Source organism: Malurus melanocephalus, unplaced genomic scaffold (assembly GCF_030028575.1).
Source record: "Malurus melanocephalus ecotype Western Australia unplaced genomic scaffold, MMel_1.1 scaffold_51, whole genome shotgun sequence".
Classification (NCBI taxonomy): domain Eukaryota; kingdom Metazoa; phylum Chordata; class Aves; order Passeriformes; family Maluridae; genus Malurus; species Malurus melanocephalus.
This window is the reverse complement of record NW_026623283.1, coordinates 2348826-2369540: the sequence shown is the minus strand read 5'-3', so window position 1 is coordinate 2369540 and position 20715 is coordinate 2348826. Positions and strand designations below refer to the sequence as shown.

The window sequence follows — 20715 nt, the reverse complement described above, 5'->3', positions numbered from 1 at the left end:
GAGGAAAGGCTGTAYCCTAACAGCAGAATCATTAAGTCAGCTCACACAGCAGGACCCTTCTCTCTAGCCTGATGATTACTTTCAAGCAGTAAGGGATTTTCCCCATCTTCAGGGGGTACTGAGTAAGCTTCTGCACTATTAGCCACACTCGCTGTGTGGCAAGAACACAGCAAGCTTTTCACTTCAACCAGCCCAGCTCCTGCAGGGAAGTGGCAGCCCCAGCTTGAGGGATGAGCCACTCCACTTGTGGATCTTGGCAAGAACCACTGTTCTAGGCTAGAGCTCCAGAACAAGAAAATGTAGCATACAAGTCCATGCTACAATGTATGTAGATGTAAGTTTTTAATGGCTGGTTAATTATGATATCACTACATTTTATTGCAATATAGTACTATTTAAGCACTTTTAAAAATGCAAGGTGTACAAAGATTAAATTAAGACTGTAAATTGACTAAATATTTGGTTTTTATATAAATAGGTCATAACCACACTGTGTTGACATGTAATACTGTTACAATACAACAGTTAAACTGGTGAGCCTACACAACAGAAGCTGTCTGTAGTTAAACAAGGAAACAAAGTTGAAAAGACCATGTTAAAACAAAAAAACTACTAAGATCAACAGGTTGGGATTGTAAGTAGCAACGAACATATTCACTCAGCTCCTGAGTAATTCAAGTTTTACAGTACACATTAAAAAATATCATTTCTTCCCATCAACACTATATATCCAAACCATTTGCATTTTGCAAATTACACTGATTGAACTATGTAACAATGGGGGTGGAGGTTGGCAAGTCATCCTGCTTGACGTTTATATCACCCACATGCTAATACATCCATGTTTTCTATTCTTCGTCCCACCACAAGGTAGCAGGATTTTTGGTTTGTTTTGGACAATCGTTCAAAGGATTGGTACTTGTCAATTTGGATGTCTGACGTTACCAGTGATAGTTTCAACTCTTAGTTGTCTAAGAGGTTTAAAGATTTTCTCCTAACACTAAGTTAGAAATCATTTGCATCATGCTGTAAACTAGGAAGCAACATAAAGCGACAGACTCGTCCTTAGTACATAATTAAAATTCCAAATTCCAGTCAGCAGAGCTGGTCTACTTTCCATGTTGAATATGCCACAACACCTTTCAGACCTTCAAAATGCATAGCTAGTGTAGGTAGTCTTCCACGGTGGCGAACGCACAGGATCCAATTCCTGACCGGGCCATCAATCCTAGACACTGTGACGCCTGTCCCATGGCAAGGGCAAGCGGCGGTTGCTTTGGCAGATTGTGAGTCTCTGAAAAAGAATCACAGTGGCAGTTTAATAACCTGAATATTWTCATRGTAATACACTGAAAACTTGACAYYTAAGCCTACTCCAATCATTCATTTKCRAAGTTKGCTCTYRGAGCAAGRTACAAAGCAGGAGCAACMAAGTGACCGTGCACAGCACCATTATTTAACAGGCCCATTTTTGCTCTGAACTGCAACAACAGATCAAGTACCTGTTACATTACATACCCCCCAAACTATCCCTTCCTCCCAGTAGAGCGTACCCTCCACTGCTATCCTTTCCTTACTCCCTCCGAGTATGGTGCATGGTGGAGCAGGAGGGCCACCTGTGTGGGACAAGGGAGAGGCACCCTGAGCAGCCTGGGCTGCCACCAGGCTGTACTCACCTAGTATTGCACTATTCAGTACAGAGCACACTGGTTCTCTTTGTATCGGGTCAAGCTGATTTCCAACAGGGCTGCTCCAGGGATCGGAATATGCAAGTAAACTGAATGCATCCTGAGGGAAGATGACTCTGATTACATCTCACAGYTATAAGCTACTAGTGAAAAGAAGGACTATTTTGTTCAACCATTTTGATTTAGAATCACAAAGGTGACTTTCAGTGTCCGTCAATACAAAAAGATAAAAATAAATTGTAACAGGACTAGTTCCATTCCCAAAAGCAAGGCAAAAGGAAGCCCCATTTTACTAAGTGATGGGGTAAGAGAAAAGAGACTGAAAACTGCATGCAGTCTTTGGCAGGGGAATTATTTTCCAGAGCAKTCTCAAATCAAGGCAAACTAATTAACATGCAGAGTACTAATGACAGCACAATTTGGGCATCTCTACCAATCCMCTTGTGGTTCATTTATCATTAGAGACAAAAACAGCACTTTGATTCAAGAGGCCAAGTTATGTGGTCAGAAATGAGAGAAAGTGCTAAATTAATTTCTGTGTTTAATTATGTAACAATGAAAATTATCTTCCCTGTGCRTGTGCTATGGAGACAAGAAAGAGGACAGTGCCACATCAGAGCTGACCAGAATACTGCTTTCAGACACACAAAAAATGGCAGAAGTTACAGCAGAACAGTATTCCAGTGCAGCATGCTGTGGAAAGTTCCTGCTGGGCAGAACAGTATTCTCTGTARCAACAGGATTAAACATTACCTTGAGCATTTTCTTATTCACTGTGTTTTTGCCACATTCTCTTCTTAGCTGCTCACTCATTGCTTGCAATTCTCTTCCAAAATGGATCATCCTTTCAATGGCTGCTTGGCTGCCACCACATAGCTGGCGTCTTAACTGACTTGAATCTACTTCTGAAAAAACGATATCGTCATCATCACCACTGACAGAGCAGGGGGCAACAACCTATGGATCTAAAGAATCTGCATTGATTGCACTCTAACAGCAGCTGCCTGCCCAGAGAGAGCACATCAAGCCAGAGACTCTGGCACCACGTACTTCTCTACTAAGCAAAGGCTGTCAGCATGTGCTGTTTATCTTGCAATGTTTATCTGTTATTTTAAACTAACTASAAGATAAACCAGATTTTACCCTAAAATTTTAAGGGAGTTTAAACAGCAACAGTAAGAGTCCACACAGTTCTAACTTCTATAATTCTTTGGCATTGCATTTCTAAAGATCTACCAAATCTGTAATTACTGATAAAAAGATTAAAAATGCCGAACTTCCTAAACAGCCATGATGGATTCCGCTACAAGACAATCATTTAGACCGTTCATACTCCTCACAGAACACATTATGTTAATAATTTGGATATTTCAGGCTTCTTTTGTAATAAGCAGGATACTAMAACTGATTCCTTTACTGTTTCCCACAATATTCCCCAATACTAGTGATTTTAAAAGATATTGATGCAGCTTATGAACAGTAAAACAACATTTTGCTTCTTTGAAAATGCTGCCTTTTTTAAACTGACACCTAAAACAACACATTAAAAAAAGGCATTTATCCATTCCTTGTCTTTTTTCATCAATGGAATAAGGTTTTAAAATGAGCATTTTGATAGACTCTTCAATTAGAAATCCATTCTCCTTTCTGACTTTAACACTGCTATTTAGTGATGTATTTTGACTACTATTTTCTACAAGGATTTTTAACTGGCCACTTCTTTTTCCTTAGATATAAGTATATCACACCTGGAAAATACCAGCATGCTTAACCKTACACACACAGCACTACGGAGAATATATAAATATTTCAAAAAAGTGAAAAACCACCAGCCTCAAACTATGGGGGAGTAAACAGTAAGTGAAGCACCCCCAAGTCTTCAGGTGGTGGTGTTTGTCCCTAGCTCAGCCTAATCTAGGACATCACTTTCCAAAAGGAGGAGACAACGACATTACAAAAAACACAACTCTGTGCCCTGTGCAGCTGCTCCATGTCTGTCACAGCAAGTCTCTGTGGAAAAGGCTGCAGAGCAGCGAGAATGTATTTTGGGYTTTTTGTCACAGAAATGAAGCTTTGTTATTATCCAATTTCAGAGCATAATGCAGGGAGCAACTTGCATTCCTCCTTCCAGGGCAGTAACAGAATGACACTCGCTGTTCAACAGTTACCTGGTGTTTCCCAGCAAAGCTGCAGGATCACCAGCAGCAGCACCACATGCCCTGGAACYAGGAAGTGCTCACAGACCTCTGCACACACTGTTGCATTCTCAAAGTCTCCAGTTTCACATTTCATTTAAACAACCTATTAACTGACATCTGCTTAAATCAATTGTTTGAGTACCAATTCTGCAGCTGCACAAAGGGCAAGCAGAGAGGATTTAAATACTCATTTGTCACCAACATCAACAGGTATGACAGAGTATAACACAGATTATATAAAACAATCTTAATTTTTAGCCCACAACTATAAAAATTAGTAATTTGTTTTGTGGCAAACATGGAAAAAAAGTAATTTGCATTTTTYACATTTCCCCAATACAGCTCTTGAGCATTAAATATTAGCACTTTGCATTCTTCAGTATGAGAGATTTAGAATGTCTGTGCTTACTGTGAAACACAAAAATGCCATGAGAACCATGAATGGGAAGACGGAGAAGCAATTTGCCAACTCAAATACAGCGTGCTACACAACAGGTTGTTTCTTCTCAAAGGTACTTCCTTAGAAATTGAAGCTAGTTTCAGTAGCCATGAGTTACCTATTCCACCTGTTCTCATAGTGATATCGGACCACCCAAATCAATGGTTATAAAATTTACGTCTAGTAACAGCAAAACACACAAAAAAATAAAGATTTCAGCTAATAACCCTTATTTTCAAGTTGGGAAGCATTGCAAGTAAAAACATAACCTTGTTGCCATCACTTAATAAAAATGTAAGAAATATCACTGCAGACCCATTTCTGTGTCACATTCTTCCATTTCGTGATCATGTTTAGAACTACCATTTAGGAAGCCATTGGACGAAGTCTCAGCAACCCCATTGGAGTAGTGATCTGTTTCCATGTCTACATCATTGCTGGAAAGAGAGTAATGAATGTTAAGTTTTACTCKTATTTAAGGACCTAGGTTATCTTTACAATTTCATCACAGTAATTCCTCATTTTAGCTACTGAAAAGCTGCTTTAAATATTACCACGACTGACCACAGTTTATTYCAACTGGTGATACCAGAGCACCGTGGAAATCTTTAAGGCTGTCTCAATGTTAGTATTCGGTAAAATAGCATGTCCTCCATTATTCAGGAGTAAGGAAACATAACACTTTCTAAATGCACACCAAAAAGTTCTTACCTGGTTTATGTATCTGTATGTACACAGAGATAGACAGAATGCATTGAGAAAATATACTATTCCCACTTTTTAAAAAAAAATGTAGTTAAGTCAATACGCATCCTACTTTGAAAATACCATTTTTAGGTAACTAATTATTAAAAAAATGCCTTGTTCCCTTACTCTGTGGAATGAGAGAGGAAAAACAAAAAAATAAAACGTCAAAGMAAATGCTGAGTAACCAGAACACTGAAGAAACACTCAATGGCAAATGCAGAGCATTCAACTCCTCACCACCCTTTGCTTGCAGCCGGCCACAGAAATGCATTTAGAAAATGCCAGCATGGCTTTGGGGACTGAGCTTTGCTGACAGTTGCATCCTAGCCTGTTCTATTCTGTCACAGAGAATAGCAACCTAAACCCTCTGTCAAGACCAAATAAGATTCAATTTAGAAGTTTAATATCTTGCTTCTAAGCAACCAAAARTACTCAGCTTCCTTTGAGGAAGGAAACCAAAAGGCCTCTGACTGGGCAACAGCACAGCCAAAGAACTGTCTTCCTCCGTGAAAAATTTCCAAGTTGCCTGGACACTGTGAGGGCTTTTGGCAGATACAATTGCTGATGCAGACAGAAATTGTGGAAAGCTAAAAAGTAAATTGTTACTCTTACCTTTTTACCCCAAATATCACTATCCAACTAAAATAATTTTGGTCATCTCCACCACAAAATCACATCCTATGTGGTAGTTTTGGGAATTCATTTTGGACAATGCAGCTGAGTGCTGCTGCATTTCACACCAAGTTAGGTTCTCCTGCATCCATGGAATCTAGAGCTTTATATTTACTGGTTATGAACCCTCATTAATAGATTTATTTTMATTCTCTGGATTGAATGCATTTGCACTCATGACAGTGACCGGAGTAGGCAAACAATCCTGGTGTATACAGTGAAAGGGAATCCACACTTCATATGCATCTCAATTGCTTTTACTGTGCCACAAACRGAGAGTATCTGGAAAATGTTTCCTTACCTATGTACAACACACTTAAGTCAATGTCAACGGCTTAAATTAAAATCCCAAGTGCCAAAGAGCCAGTTAACCTTCACTGTGCAACTTCAAAACTGATCATAGCTATAAGCAAGGTAACTTATTTTTGTCCCTTGCATTTCTTTAACCCAAGAGGAGAAAATGGTCCATTGAGTTTGGACTGTCAAAATAACCGTTAGACCCTYACACAGTGTTTCAACTGTCCCTGGAAAAAAAAAAAATCGATCACCTCAAATCCCACTGAAAACTCTTCCCTGCATTGCAAACACATGGACAACACMAGCCTTAATGTAATTTAGAAGCATCTAAAGTTTATTTACCTGGAATAGCTGTTAACCTGCTGTGATCTTGATACATTTATGTTGTTGAGCTCTGGTACATTCAGGCTGGTGGTCGTGTGTTTACTGTGACAGTAAGACTGATGCGCTTTATTTGATATTACTCCATTACTGCAACTACTTTCAAACCCTGAAAGAAAGTTTTAACAACTGTAATCATAAAGTGGTACTTAGAGATAAGTCTGTAGATAAAAGTGACATAAGTGTATACTGACCAAGATTATGCTAAATTTGTCACACAAACTCAAGTACTTCACCTCCATGTTTCAGGTTATTTGAACCTTTAAGACTTCTAAAGTGCAGRAGTTAAGCATTATTTAACAAGTACAAACACAGACATGAGAAGGTTTTTCCAGTTGTACTAATACACTAGTAAAACAGAAAACTGCACAAGTGTAGAACAGCTTTTTAGAACAGATGCGTTCAAAATCTTTTCCAGGCCACTGTAACCATTATGAATGGAAGCAAACATTACTAATTCCTGATCACATAATTCTTTTGATATTCAGTGCCCAGAATTCAGTGCCCAATACTTTGCATGTTGCTAAATTTACATACAACCTTCCTGCTTCATCATGTAATTATTTTAATTGTTAATATTATGCTTTGCTAAATAAAATTGCACCATGCTGTGAAATTACAATGCCTAGCTAAAATCCCTTCTGACCCCCTAAAATATAACAGGAAAACTACTATTTGAAGCAAACATGTAATTGCCAGTTCCATCAAACCAAGAGCTCCCTAGTATCTTCTAAAATAGRAAAAGGTCACAGGAAGGGTTTATTATAAAGAAAGCAGCTGCTGCCATTTATAAAMTCCCAAACATCAATTCTAATAATACATTCAACAACCTGCCTCTATTTTCAAAATTAGAAAAATTACAGGTACTTTCTRTAATACATCCCAATAACCACCTGAAGAACAAGAAGAAAATTTGAGTGGATCTCTGCTGATACACATGATGGCACTCTTGATACACACGAAAGAAAAGTGAAGCTGCTGTCCTTCCAAGGGCAGCAGTTACTCTGATGGCCAGGCTACACGGCTTTTCCACTCCATCCCCAAGAGGAAAAAAAAATAAAGCACCTTCAATAAGCTCCAGTCTGGATTTGGAAATTAAACAAAAATGAAAGCTGATGGTCCTTGTGATCTTAAAAGCCTTAGTCTTCAAGGATGCCACACTCRGGTACCATTTTAACATGCTCAGCTTTCTCTCAGCAGGGGTGCTTTGGATGGCACAGGAATCTCCCCACATGCTTGGGGCAGCTCTGAACATTTGTGCCTTCCCACTAAAGATTTCCCGTTACCTAAATGCTGTAAGAAATGTTTCAGTTGTGCAGACAGAAAYGTAGCTGCCAGCAGGATGTCTTTTACCCAACCATACCACCCAGCTTCTGGTGTTTCCTGCTCAACCGCAGCTATTCTGACTTCTCCACCAACACCACAGGAAATGGATCATATACACCACTTACTGGGTTTAAACCACCTTGCCCAAGCCATAAATTATCATGAAAAAGGACAACAGAAATTTATGTCAGAACTTCTACCTCCCAAAGGGAARCACTTCTTAGAAATTGGTGGCAATCTGCTTTAGAAGAAGTAAAGCCAAGAGCACATGCAAAAACTATGGGATGAAACTTTTGGTTTGCCCAGTGACTGGAAATCACATATTTTAATCATTAAAATTAATTCTATTATACAAAGCATTCAGCATAAAATCTTAAGTAAAACAAATGATGASTCTGTGACTAACTTCTCCAAATACTTATTTTTTTTTTTAAAAATCCACATGGTGTGGTATGCTCAAATCTATACAGTCTATCCTCCACATGAACTTACCAGTAAAGTGTGTGTTGCTCCCTTTGCCTGTTGCCAAATTGTGAATATTCATTCCATGGCTGGGACTCATGCTAGGACTACTGAATGACCGTGGGCTAACAGGGTAACTATCTTGAGATTTTGGACTGTGGCCTCCCAAACACCGCACTTCACTGTCTGTACCATTCACCATCTCTATGAACTGGCGCACCCTAAACAAAAGGCAAAAAGTTAAGCTAATAAAACCATTTACACATTTCCAATTACCAACGATAGCAATGATTTCATTGTAGCGTTAAATATTGAACAAGTCTGACTCAACAAAATGCTGGATGTCAGTAACCCAATCGTCAATAAGCTCTGGAGCATTYCACCAAAAATAGCAATTACAAATTTGTGAGGGAGAAGAACAGGAGTATTATCCTTGGAGGACAACCTTTGTCACTAAGTCCTCAAAATTTAGAGAGTTAAACGATATTTTCTTGTTCTGTTTTCTTTTATAGGCAGGGGCAAGGCTATTTTTTGAGAAAGATATGTTGTTATTTTGTCATGTCTGTCATTTCTCTCAAAGTAAATGAGAACAGAGTTTGACTGTCTGAAACACTAAGCATTAAAAGGTAATTCTTTATATTAAACATCTGCACTAGAAAACAGTTTGAAAAGCAAACTCCCATACAAACCTTCCCTTTAGAGGCTGCTGCTCTGTGTCAATTTCATTTTTGATAAGGAGGTTTTACTACAGACTTTTAGGAAGCTCAGAACTACTGCTTTATGTTTTAGGCTTCAGTAGCCTCAATAGAACAGGCAAAATTTAGAAAGACAGATTGAGAAAAAGATAACATRCAATTGACACTATTGAGTGAAGTCTTTCATCAAAATGTTCGCATTTTGTGAATTCTGTGATAAGTCTGGAGTATTATCACGTGAATTCTTTTCAGCACTTGAGCATGACAGACTTCAAACACATTCCAAATTACTTATCTGAACGTAAAATTAAAGTGCTTTGTTCTTAGAGGAGATAACGCATTTTTTCCACATTCAAACACTGCAATGTGATACAAAAGTCTGGAGAACAGTGCAGCTGGCAAGTAAAAATGCCAGAATGAAGGTGACTATTGTGTGCCTGGGAAGCCAAGAGAACTCTGGGATTATGGAATTTCCAGCTTTAGCCAGAGGTTTCTAGTAAAGTGGCATGGAATGAAACAGCTCATTTAAACTGTTATTTAAAGTCAGTCACCCCTTTGGAGGAACAGACTAACTTATGCCAACAGGATTCTTAACCTTCTTGAATGTGGTACTGTATCAGTTTCCATTTTAAGTTTTACTTGACACCCAAATGGATTAAAATTCATAACAAAAAACTACAAAACTTAGTTCTAGAGAAGAAGTCTACAGGGAGACGTGAATTATGCTGCAAACCGGGACCTTGATGACAAAACCTAGTTAAACATGTAGCAAATAAGAAGAGCATAAAAAAGTGAAATATACACATTTTCTAAAAAGCGCTGCTTAACTTTGTATAAATTTCTGTGAAAGCTTTAAATGAGTAACTGTCTTGTCTCAGAAGGTACTGTGCCATCTATAAACACACATCTGTATAATTTGAAGACTCACTTTAATGCAAATAAGAGATTAGGATTTCTTTCTAGTAAACTTGGATACAACTGTTGTGTTGTTTCAATGGCTTCTCCCATTCTTCCTGCTAAAACCAATTTCTGAATTCCTGTTCACCAAAAAACAAATAAGAGATTAGGATTTTTTTCTAGTAAACTTGGATACAGCTGTTATGTTGTTTCAATGGGTTCTCCATTCATCCTGCCAAAACCAATTTCTGAATTTCCGTTCAGCAAAACCAACATCAGTTAAACGGACAGCTTATGGATTAATACACGTACATTAATGATTAAAGACACTGCAACCATCAATCAACAAGATTTTTTTCCTTTTAGAAAAAAATAGTGCAAAGAAAGATCATGCTTCCTTAAAATGTTCAACAGGAAAATTTTAGAACTGCACTCCACCTACTTGTATCTAAATGAGAACTCAGTGTTTTTATTTATTGCCAGCATCCAACTGCTTTGTAGTCAGATCGTGCATTTAGAGCTAGAATAAGATCACAGACATTCTTCTGTGATTTATTTCTCATTTTCACAACTTTATATATAAGCACATACAAAAATACTGTCACTCAAGAACATCCAAATTGCATCCCACTCCTACAGGTTCAATTTTGAGTACGAAAAACAAAAATCTTGTCTCTCTCACCTATAACACATACTTCCAGTCAGATTACAGTTGAGTAAAACYTTTCACAACAGTCCCTGCTTTAGTTGATGCTTCTGTGGCTGTAACGTGGCTCAAGTTGCAAACAGCCTCCCAGCTCTATCAACCAACAGAGAAACTGATCCAAATGAAAAATAGCCCAACAAATGTCTTGTTTTACAACCAGTTTCCCCATGTGGCATCTCATATGGTAACAGAAATGCTTATGGTCATAGAGCAGGAATTTAAATGGAAGGGGAAGGCACTGTTCCATCAGGCTGCCAAACAGCACTGGCATGGCAAGTAAAAACTGAATTGCTGTTGGTTCTCCTTGTCSTCTAACCCCTCACATCTGTAAGCAGGAAAACTCAAGTTTCATTTAAGTTATCAAAATTCTCTAAACTCAATTCCTTTTCACAGTTCAGAAAAAATTTAAATATTTGTCAAGACTAAGTTTTATATTCCTGTTTGTGGCTGACATTAGCTCTCACAAACACTCAGACATTACACATATTTGTTTAAGGCATCACAACTTTCATTCAAGAGAAAAGRCAACAGGTAATTTACCACATTCTGCTACATCAAACAAGTTACAAAGTATTACTGCGAAGATTTTTCGTACCCAGCTGCTCATACATGTGTAACATATGACAGCAAAGAACTGTGCTATGGTGTAAGTGCTGCAAGGAAATTCTACAGTACTGCTTAARAGAAACCTTTATATAACATTTTTTTAAAGAAGGAAAAGAGGGATGCAACRTGCTTTCCAGCCTTACTTTGTCTGTTCTTAATGGAAGCTAATTCTTCTAGCACAGTCTGGTCTGTGGATCTGGCGAATGCCTCTGCTGTTGCACAGTATCCATGGTGAACTAAGTAAGATGATACCATTCTAAAAATAAACAAAAACACAACTCGGAAGTACTCACTAAATACAGGTAAGAAACCAAGAACTTTTGAATGTAAAAACCCTTTGCTAAAAAAAAGGTGATTGAATGAAAAAATTCTATTTGAAATGCAGAGATTTCTGTAAAAGTCAGACAGAAGTAATTCAGTTAAGGGCCAGTATATTCTTCAAAGCAGAAAAATATACAGAAACCTTTTTTTTAATAATAAATGAATAACTTTATCATTATGATTTTTTGTAACAATTATTCAACACCCAAAGGCAGGGTCAGTTACAATATTAACTGCTAATTAAGATGAGGGTTTTTTTCTCATTACATGTAGTGAAGTGAAATTGCTGCACATAAGTTTTTGTTTTCACTGAAAAAAAAACTGCAAAGTCACTACCACCATTTTTCCAAGAAACACCAGTGAGACACAACTTTACCTAGAATGCCAACGGCTGAGAACACAAAGCAAAATTTCCAGACCTCAGAGTATTAAAACTGCCCATTACAACCATGGCAAATTTCATAAAAACTCCCCAATCCACATTATAGGATAGGTCAAATCAGAACACAAGTCTTACACTCATCGTTTAAAGTCCAAATTATTAACGACACAGATAACTCTTCAAAAATCTGTTCATGCTCCCTTTTACACTGTTATCAAACCTAGTAAAAGGTTTTTTCTACTATTTTTAATAGTATCTATCACTTTTTACACAAGACAATACATAGAACAGTTTAAAGACCTCTGAAATAATGCRATTAACAACTTTTAAAAAAATCAGTATTAAAAGTCTTACTTCTGAATCATTGTTTGCCATTCTCCTTCCCGATCTCCTATTGGAAATCTGTCAATCTGTGCTTGAATTTTGGTTCTCCACTCTCGCATATAGTCTTCAATATCAAATACAAATGGGTGTTGTCCAAAATTAGCATCCACAACCTCTCCTGGTGTCTGAAGCCCTACTGTAGGGTACAAGTTTGGCTGCAAGAAATATTTTAATTAGTTTTTGACTCATTCTAAAATCCACACTGTTGTTTTTTTTTGGGTTTTTTTCATCTCTAGTAATATACCCACTGCTTCTAGTAGTGTGCTCCAGCAGTAAAAGCAGGTTCTGCCAATGCAGGAAAACAATGACTGAGTAATTTTATTTCCAGTGGTCATAATTTTTCTTTTTAGTTTGAAAATCTTACTGACAATTCTAATCAGAAAATACACTTTTAAAACGGTGCTAAATGTTACAACTTTTGGGGTAACTTCAAAAATTATTACGTAAAATTTTCTGATTATTTTTAAAGACCAGTTTTTTTCTTTTAAAAGAAGGACAGAAATTTAACTTACAAAATGGGCTATTTTCCTTTTGGGAAATACTTCAAACATCACTGAATTTTAGTGGTAAGAACTGACAGGATAGTACCTAACAAGAACTATAACAGTGCACTGAAATTTTTGTGAATTCCTGGGCTTGTATCTAGGAAAATACTTTATAGCATTTATTTTGTCTCAGTTTTATCTTCTGCTTAGAGATTAGGTCTCCCTGCAAATTTGAAATATAAGAAAGGTAAAATCTGCCGGTTGGGATAAAAGCCATTTTCTGAAGTGCAACGAGCAATTAGCTATTAGCAATAGCAAGGCAATCAATTGGGTGAATGGGGTTTTGTTGCTGGGATCTTTGCAGGGGGGGCGGTGGGGAATAGTTTAAAAATGTTTCTGAGGTTTATTTAATAAACATACCTACATCATAATTACACTGCAGACAATGGTGGTATGGTATATGGGTATGCTGATCTACAGAACTATATGCTAAATAAATTCAACCTATCACTAAGAAGCTATAAACATGAAGGTCAGCAGGAACTCTGAAGCCCAGCAAACCCAGTGGAATGAATACTCTGGTTGCTCAAATCATGCCCAGGACAATCCTGCCTCTATTTTCACACCATTTTAAATAAATATGCTTATACTGTTACCTAGTCTAAAATAATCAACAAATCATAAGTCTCAAATCTTTTAACAAGATGGAAACAACTGATTCTAACAAGGGGTTCAGCTTCATACTTCAGATTATAGTGTCAGTTTTCCTGAGCTGGCACCATGTGCTAGCAAGGAGCCCTGCTAGCATCCCAAAGATCCAGGGCAGTGGATAGTGGCAATGGTTTCCTACATAAAACAATCAACCTTGTGGTAGGACTAGGAGGCTCCCTGGGTTACTGACTTCATTTCTCCTTAATATCTGTCCTTGCCTCTTAAGGCCATAGAAAGGGAGCAGTTGGCCAAATGGACATGCATCACACAGTGCACCTTACACAGATTAARTCAGAAATTAAGTAGATGAGAAAAAAAAAAAAAGAGTAAGTGCAGTATCATGCCTGAATCAGTAGTATAGGGAACAGATGCCAGTTTTAAGGAAACTTAACAGTTTTAAGGAAAGCACAATTTGATTGACTTAAAAGTTAAAAGACTTACATATGTGCAGTTTTCTTTAAAAACAAAAAAAAGTAATTTGATACATTTCATTTTATGAAGCAAAGGTTTTGAAAATCAGGCATCAAGAATGAGTAACAGTGACCATGTCTCAAGCAGCCATTCAACATGTTGGTGTTTAATACAGCTTTGACTTTGTACATAATGCTTGAATGCGTCAGAGTATGTAACAATTATTTGCATGTATTATTTTCTGCTAAAACTTTCACTAGAACTGCCTGTTAAAACATGAAAAGGAAAACCACTTGTATGGATTGGTATAAAACCAAAACACTTCCTACTTCAATTAACAAATCACCATTGAAATTATGATGAAAAATACCTGATATTAAATTGGCTACAAAGATTATTGTTATAATTCCAACAAGCATAAGGTAAATGCTAGTTTCATCTGAAGCATCTGTTTGAAAGGAAWACTGTTTGAAAATGCACTTATCTTACCGGTAAATCTGTGAAAGCGATGCCTGTAATAAAGAGAAAATTAAGATTAATTTCCATATGTCTGGATTCTAGCCTMATTTTCTTAAATGAATCATAATATATTCCAAAAACTCGCCCAAACAATCTCAGAAATAAGTTAAGTATGGTGAAATCCACAATGCTTAGGCATAATTCATGTTTTTAAATAATAAAGGGCAGTATTTGGCAAAAAGTAATTGCCAATCAAAAATACTTATACTGTCCTTAATTTTTTCAAAATAGATCGTAAGGTTTAGCAAACCATACAGATATGCAGATTAGAAAGTATGAAAGTTCTAGCTACACACTAAATTTAAGAAGGTAAGGATWTCTGAAAATACTTTTTCACTTGTATGCCTCAATGCTGCAACATCAAGATTTAATGGTGTCTTTCTTTTGTTTCCTATTACTTTTCTTCATAAGTACTCCCTCACAATCTTTACACAAGCAGCACATGTCCATAATACTCCAAACCAGCTTGCAAATGTTTCACTTTAATCCACGACAGCATGCTTTGCTTTTCAAACAGAACAGCTTAATATCTTGTTACATAATTACAAGCGTCCATCTACACAAAACCAAGGGAGTGATTTTGCAGTCTCAGGATTAGAGAAAAATATGACCTCTATACACTTCAGGAACTTTGGGAAATTTCAGGGGCTGGAAAGCTTTCAGTTAAAAAATAAACATCAATAATCTCCTTCTGACAGCCAAATAACAACAGTATTTCAGAATTTCCTTTATTATTGCAAGTATTTTTTTTAATTGCAGTTATTCAAATTTCAATTTATTTGGTATCACCATCTTTTCAAATATAAGATGAAAACATTCCAAATTCCATCTTCCTAAATTCCATCCCTGCTTTCAATTTCCATTCTTCACCAGGATTTCAAACCTCAAGAGCATCTGGATTCCTTACCCACATCTTTTGAGACAAAAGGATGACATACAGAGTGAATCTGTTTCCTTTGTTTCCTCCCATCATACCTCAAAGCTGTAATTTTATTTATTCCTTGCTTTTACCCTAACTTTTCCTAAGCTATAGCACTTTTCTATTTGGTAATATTGACATCCAACTTGCTCTTTTCCAAAATGGAGGCTGTAGGCATGACAAATACACGGTGACTAAGTGATTGGGGGTTTTGGCATGGTTGGTTTTGGTTTTTTCAATCCAGGATTTCACACTTGCATAAGAATTGCTTAGCCCTTTCTGCAGCATCAAATCCCAGGCTGAGACAGAGACTTCCTATATTCTGGACCATATATGTGGCCCAGAGAACAAACATAAATGTCCTCCAACTTACGAACATAGAGGAATTCTGGACAACTCGCAGCAGCAACAACCCAGTGAGACAGACAAAATTTCTGGTTTCTTTTTCCACTCAACACAGAATCAATTTTCTTCTGTCAGAAATTCAAGCTAGCAAAGCCCATGACAGCAGAACAGCTGTCAGGTTCTCTTCTGAAATCCATAAAGTGTTTGTCAGACTCTGTTYATGACAGATGACATTTTACTAGCCTCTCCTCACCTATGCCATTCTGCTCTCCTCTAAAAACAGATTTTAATCATTTGCACTGTTGTTTCACAGTTGGCCTAATCCAGTCAGCTTTAAGTTTTCCACTGAAGAGGAAGGTTCTGCTCTTGCCTTCATAGCCTTTTCATGCTTTCATGTGACCATAAGGGCAGTGAGAACACTCATGTCTCTTTAGTTATCAAATCATCCAACTTACCTGCAGGCATACTGTGAATGTTTCAAAARCAGAGTAAGGTAAGACTGCTCTTCTCAATTTTAACCCAGTTAAAGATTAGGGCAAACATAAGCCTGTTATCTTCCACTTGGACATCCTGTAACAGGATGCCAAAAGAAACAACTACACAGTACACTAGGGACTAGGCACAGTCCCACTGCCCGAGGTCTCAAAGTATTGAGACCAGGTACACAGACTCATTCAATTYAAAAGGAACATTAAATCATGATAGCATAGAATCACAGAAGTGATTACTTGGAATTGACCTCAAGAGACTTCTAAGCCCTGCAGTGAGTAGAGGCAGAAAAACTCTCAAGTCAGATGTATTTGCTCAGGGCCTAAGCAAACAGTCAGTCTTGTTCAGGGAAACTAGGAAAAGAATTTAAACCACATCCTTTTCCCTTTTTCCAAACCTCCTTTGTGTTTGCCCRTGTAAGAAAACAGAACAGCAAATTCAAGAACACCTATCTCTTACTTCATTTTATGCTATCATCTCCTTTCCTTATCATATTTCTACCCATCATGAAAACCATATTCTTCTTCGAGCTTTATCCCTTCAAAGTTCCTGCAACACTCACCACAATTCCAAGATCTCTTCYCAAGCCCCCACTCCCTTCCTTAATGCAGGAAGTAATAAGTAATTTTCCCCTCTTTTTTTACACTCTGTATCTTTGCTCATTAAATTGCATTAAGTAACTGAAATAGATACGCCATAAAATTTTTTAACTCCACCCACCCCTGACATCTTCAAACTAAAAAATTGTCTTGCAGTGTTGCATAATACTATAATTTRCTGTATGAGTTTAATGGACTTAATTTTAGCTCAACTTGTATAATTTATGGCTTCAGCCCAACTATGAATGACTCTAGACTGGGAAATTGAAAGACACTATTCTCCAGCATATGTTCAAAACAACATGCATCCAATGTAAGGTTCTAGTGAAGGCTGGGTGTTCCTCCTACAGCAGCAATKAATTTTAGCTACATCCATTCTCCTGATCTTCACTGCTCTTATTATGTATTACTTTATGAACATCAAGCATTATTTGTGAAATTAGTAGTGGAGTTCATTAACGCAAATCCTGTGGAATGAGATGCTGTATGATGAATCCTCCCAAATTCACAAGGAATGTTAGTGCAAATGGCAGAGAAGAAATTAYTTTCCCAGTTCTTTAATTACTTAATAGACTATCAAACTACCCAAAGAACTATTCCAACACCACGCTCCCGATGTGAAGAGGGTTTCCTGTTTACAACAGACTTAAAGACACAATGCTGTCATGAAAGGCAGCATTTCTCCATACCCAGGCTGTGTCCATTCTTTGTGTAGAAGCAGGTGTTATTGATAAGGTTGACACAACAACCAATGACATCACCCGTAGTAAACGTTGGGCCGTAAGGTTGTCCCGTTCCAGAGGAACAGAATGAATGTCCATCATCTCCRTGGTAACCATATGAATGTTTATCCCAACCTAGAGAACAAAAGCATTTGCAAATTATTCWTTTCCTTTGTTATTAAATAAATTGAAGACTGTGCTAGCTTGGTATATTCTAACCAGGTTMATACAGTTAATTACTATGCTCAGCTTTCTGCTTTCTTGTATTTCTGATCTAGGAAATCTGTATAATTTTTTTAATGACATTTTATCAAAGTGGCTGAATAAGTAATTCCATTTGTAGTATWTAACAGGTAACAGAAACTCAGATAACACATTTTTCTCTTTAAGCAAACATACAAAATTACCAATACCAAAACCATAATCAGCTACAATGCTGAAATTCGAAAAGCTATATACAGATCTGACATGTCCCAGTAAAGCAGTGAAGACACTCCGACACTCCTGTTGTTCCTTTCATTTTGCAAAACTATTGCTACCATATGTCATAATCAGATTCTTCCTGGCTAAAACCCAAACATGCATCTCTGGGGAATCATATTTCTGYTCCTGATTATTCTCAATGACTATTCAGCAGCAAACAATCTCTGCATAGTAACAGAATCTCCAGACTAAAGTGTCACTAGCTATGCTGCACCTAAAAATTAAAATAAATTTTTAATARAAGGAAAAAAATGGCAATACACGTGAAAATCACAGCCAAGAGCAAATCAGTATGCATGCAAATATGGTGCTGGTTTTGCAGGTGAAGAARCTGTAGAATCTTTAAGAAGCTTCATACTGTAACACTACTCAATGAAATTCATGGCAAGCAATTTTGGCCTGTGCTCGTTTATATATACCTATCTACACTCCCTGCAATTCAATACTTAACTTCTTCTGTCAAGCTGTTGCCTAGTAGGTTAATTTGAAAGCATTTACCACACTTAGACCCCTAATCTTTATCATCAGTAGCTTCAGGTGGTACAACATTAAGCATCTCTCAGTAAATTAAWGACGTCGCCAAATTATTACAGTTACATTGATTAGTAATACCTTTCATAATTACAGCATCCTAAATCATACACAAAAATAATATTAATGCCACCCATTAATAATCCATCAGCCTTAGCTGGGCCCACAGTGTAACTGTGACTTGCAGTCATCCTAAGAATCTCTACCAGAGCATTTAGGTAAGAAAGTTACAATGCAAAAGTAACAGAATGTAGATGCTTGTAGGTCAATTCAACCTAGTTTTATATTTTGCTAATTTCAAAGAAGTCAGTTGCTTTGTTTTGGGTGAATATTTTTACACATTTAAAGACCTATTAAAACTCCAACATTTTATGTATACACACACTAATCTGGTTCAAGTACTATTTAGAGATACTACAGACAATTGTTAACTACACAGTGTCCATGACCATGTAGGGCAATGGAACAGCCAAAACTTAAAACTAGGCTACACACTCTCAAGGCTGGAAAGGTAAAGGTATAGGAAGTGACAGAAGGAGAGTTCCCTCTATGTTTGACAGAAAGTTTTTATCATAATAGCTCATCTGTATTGCTAAAAATCCAGTTTACAGAGTCTGGAAATCTACAGCTTAATTTTTATCAGGAAACATGATGAAAATTTTAAAATGTTTTTATTTTCTAAAAAGTAACTGCATAATATTATAAAAAACAGTAAGCAAATGTACAGTAAAACTTCTCAGCAGGAAGTGTTACATAACTCCAGTAACAGATACAACACAGAGGTGTCATGCTACACTCTCTTGCTTAGTAAAGGTGAAGCRTATTTTAAAAAACAATGTAAGTAACTGAAACATACCTGGTAGTCTGTTCATGTTCACACCCTGTGCCGAAAGCCCAATTCCCATGTAACTAAAAATGAAAGAACAAAAGAAATGCATCTGTCTCTTACCAAAATACATMTGTATGTGAACAAGGCCAAGAAACACTGTGCTGACTGATCATATACCAATTAAGATACTGAGAAGTCATTTAATAGTGGCATAAGAACAAGAGATCTGAAAAGGAATTCCCAGCATATATGGTTTAACATGGACAGATCCTGTCTTCGCAGAAAGTAAGGACAACATACTTCCATTTGGAATCCTGGGTTAACAATGGAGAATAAAAGTATTAGCAACAATGTTTAAAGCATACATAAAGAAAGCCAGAGGTCACATCTTATTTTGAAAGTACGGGTGCAGCGATATAGATAGCATTTTCATCATCTTCAACACACCTAATAATGTTTTGCAGACAAATTGGAATGAGTAATTTTATAAAAYACATGCAACACTCCATTATTTGAGCAGCAAAATGCATCCTTGCACAACACTTACAAAAAGATCACACTGAACCATCAAAGACCAGGATTGGAGAAAAGAATGTTATCTTGAGAAATTTATCAGCAATGGCACTTAGCTGTTGGCAATCTGATGGCAAACTAAAGAGGGGAGAATATTTTCACTATACTAACCAATAATCTGAAATAAAGTCCAAAAGCCAGCTTTACAAGAGGTGTTTTTAATAAAGTCAGAGTCCAGCATAATTGTTAACAATTTAATAGCAAATACTGGAAAGCTGACATGAAGATTTCYTCACCTCTAAATGACACTATTGGAAGTCAGCAAAATAAATTTTGCYTGTTTCTTAAGCAAAACTAATGCCATTACCAAGACAACAGGAATACAAAAAGAGAAACGGCAAAATGAAAAGCTAGGCTTTCACTACTGCCCCTTACCCAAAATAAAGCAACTCTCCCCACCAACTAAAGCAAGCATCCAAAAATCCCCTAAGCCCAGTTCCCTAGTTATCAAATCATTCAAAGTATTTTGACACTAGTTCACATGAGTTAACACAAATTTGCTATGATTAATAAACTRTATGGAAACAAAAAATTCACTTGTGTCAATCTGAAAATAGTTTAAGTCAACAAACAACGACCTTTGTATTCCCATCTCATAAAATGCAATTTTTAAGTAACTATTCCACTCGGAAGTGAAGGTTAATCTGCAATTTCAAATGGTTTTGACATAGAATGAAACTGAACAGGACATCTCAGGAGCGATATGCTTAACTGTGTACTGGGCATTCTGCTTTTTCTGTGGATCACTTCTAACAGTTACCTTACCTGCTTCTATGTTTGATACTAATAAATCCCTCCTCTGATAATAATATCATCCTCCTCTCCCTCAAATATACCAGCATGAAATGGAACCTTAGAATCATATATAGCAGCTATTAGACTTAAAAATACTGAAGAG

General features: G+C 36.9%; 1 protein-coding gene across 3 annotated transcripts in view; it reads right to left on the bottom strand.

The window, feature by feature from the left end:
- Positions 1 to 447: 447 nt before the first annotated feature.
- RANBP9 (RAN binding protein 9) overlaps positions 448 to 20715 on the bottom strand; it is a 37448-nt gene continuing 17180 nt past the window's right edge. Inside the window, exons 3-14 of one of the 3 annotated variants that reach the window (XM_057365348.1) lie at positions 19272 to 19324; positions 17369 to 17536; positions 14298 to 14320; positions 12172 to 12356; positions 11258 to 11370; positions 9834 to 9942; positions 8241 to 8431; positions 6384 to 6531; positions 4641 to 4762; positions 2442 to 2593; positions 1677 to 1788; positions 448 to 1294 (exon numbers count right to left, since the gene is read on the bottom strand). In XM_057365348.1, coding sequence (XP_057221331.1) covers positions 1164 to 1294; positions 1677 to 1788; positions 2442 to 2593; positions 4641 to 4762; positions 6384 to 6531; positions 8241 to 8431; positions 9834 to 9942; positions 11258 to 11370; positions 12172 to 12356; positions 14298 to 14320; positions 17369 to 17536; positions 19272 to 19320 — 1503 coding nt within the window. In that variant the 5' untranslated portion in view covers positions 19321 to 19324 and the 3' untranslated portion in view covers positions 448 to 1163. The remainder of the gene's footprint in view (positions 1295 to 1676; positions 1789 to 2441; positions 2594 to 4640; positions 4763 to 6383; positions 6532 to 8240; positions 8432 to 9833; positions 9943 to 11257; positions 11371 to 12171; positions 12357 to 14297; positions 14321 to 17368; positions 17537 to 19271; positions 19325 to 20715) is intronic. The other 2 variants (XM_057365345.1, XM_057365346.1) reach the window with 2 other exon arrangements.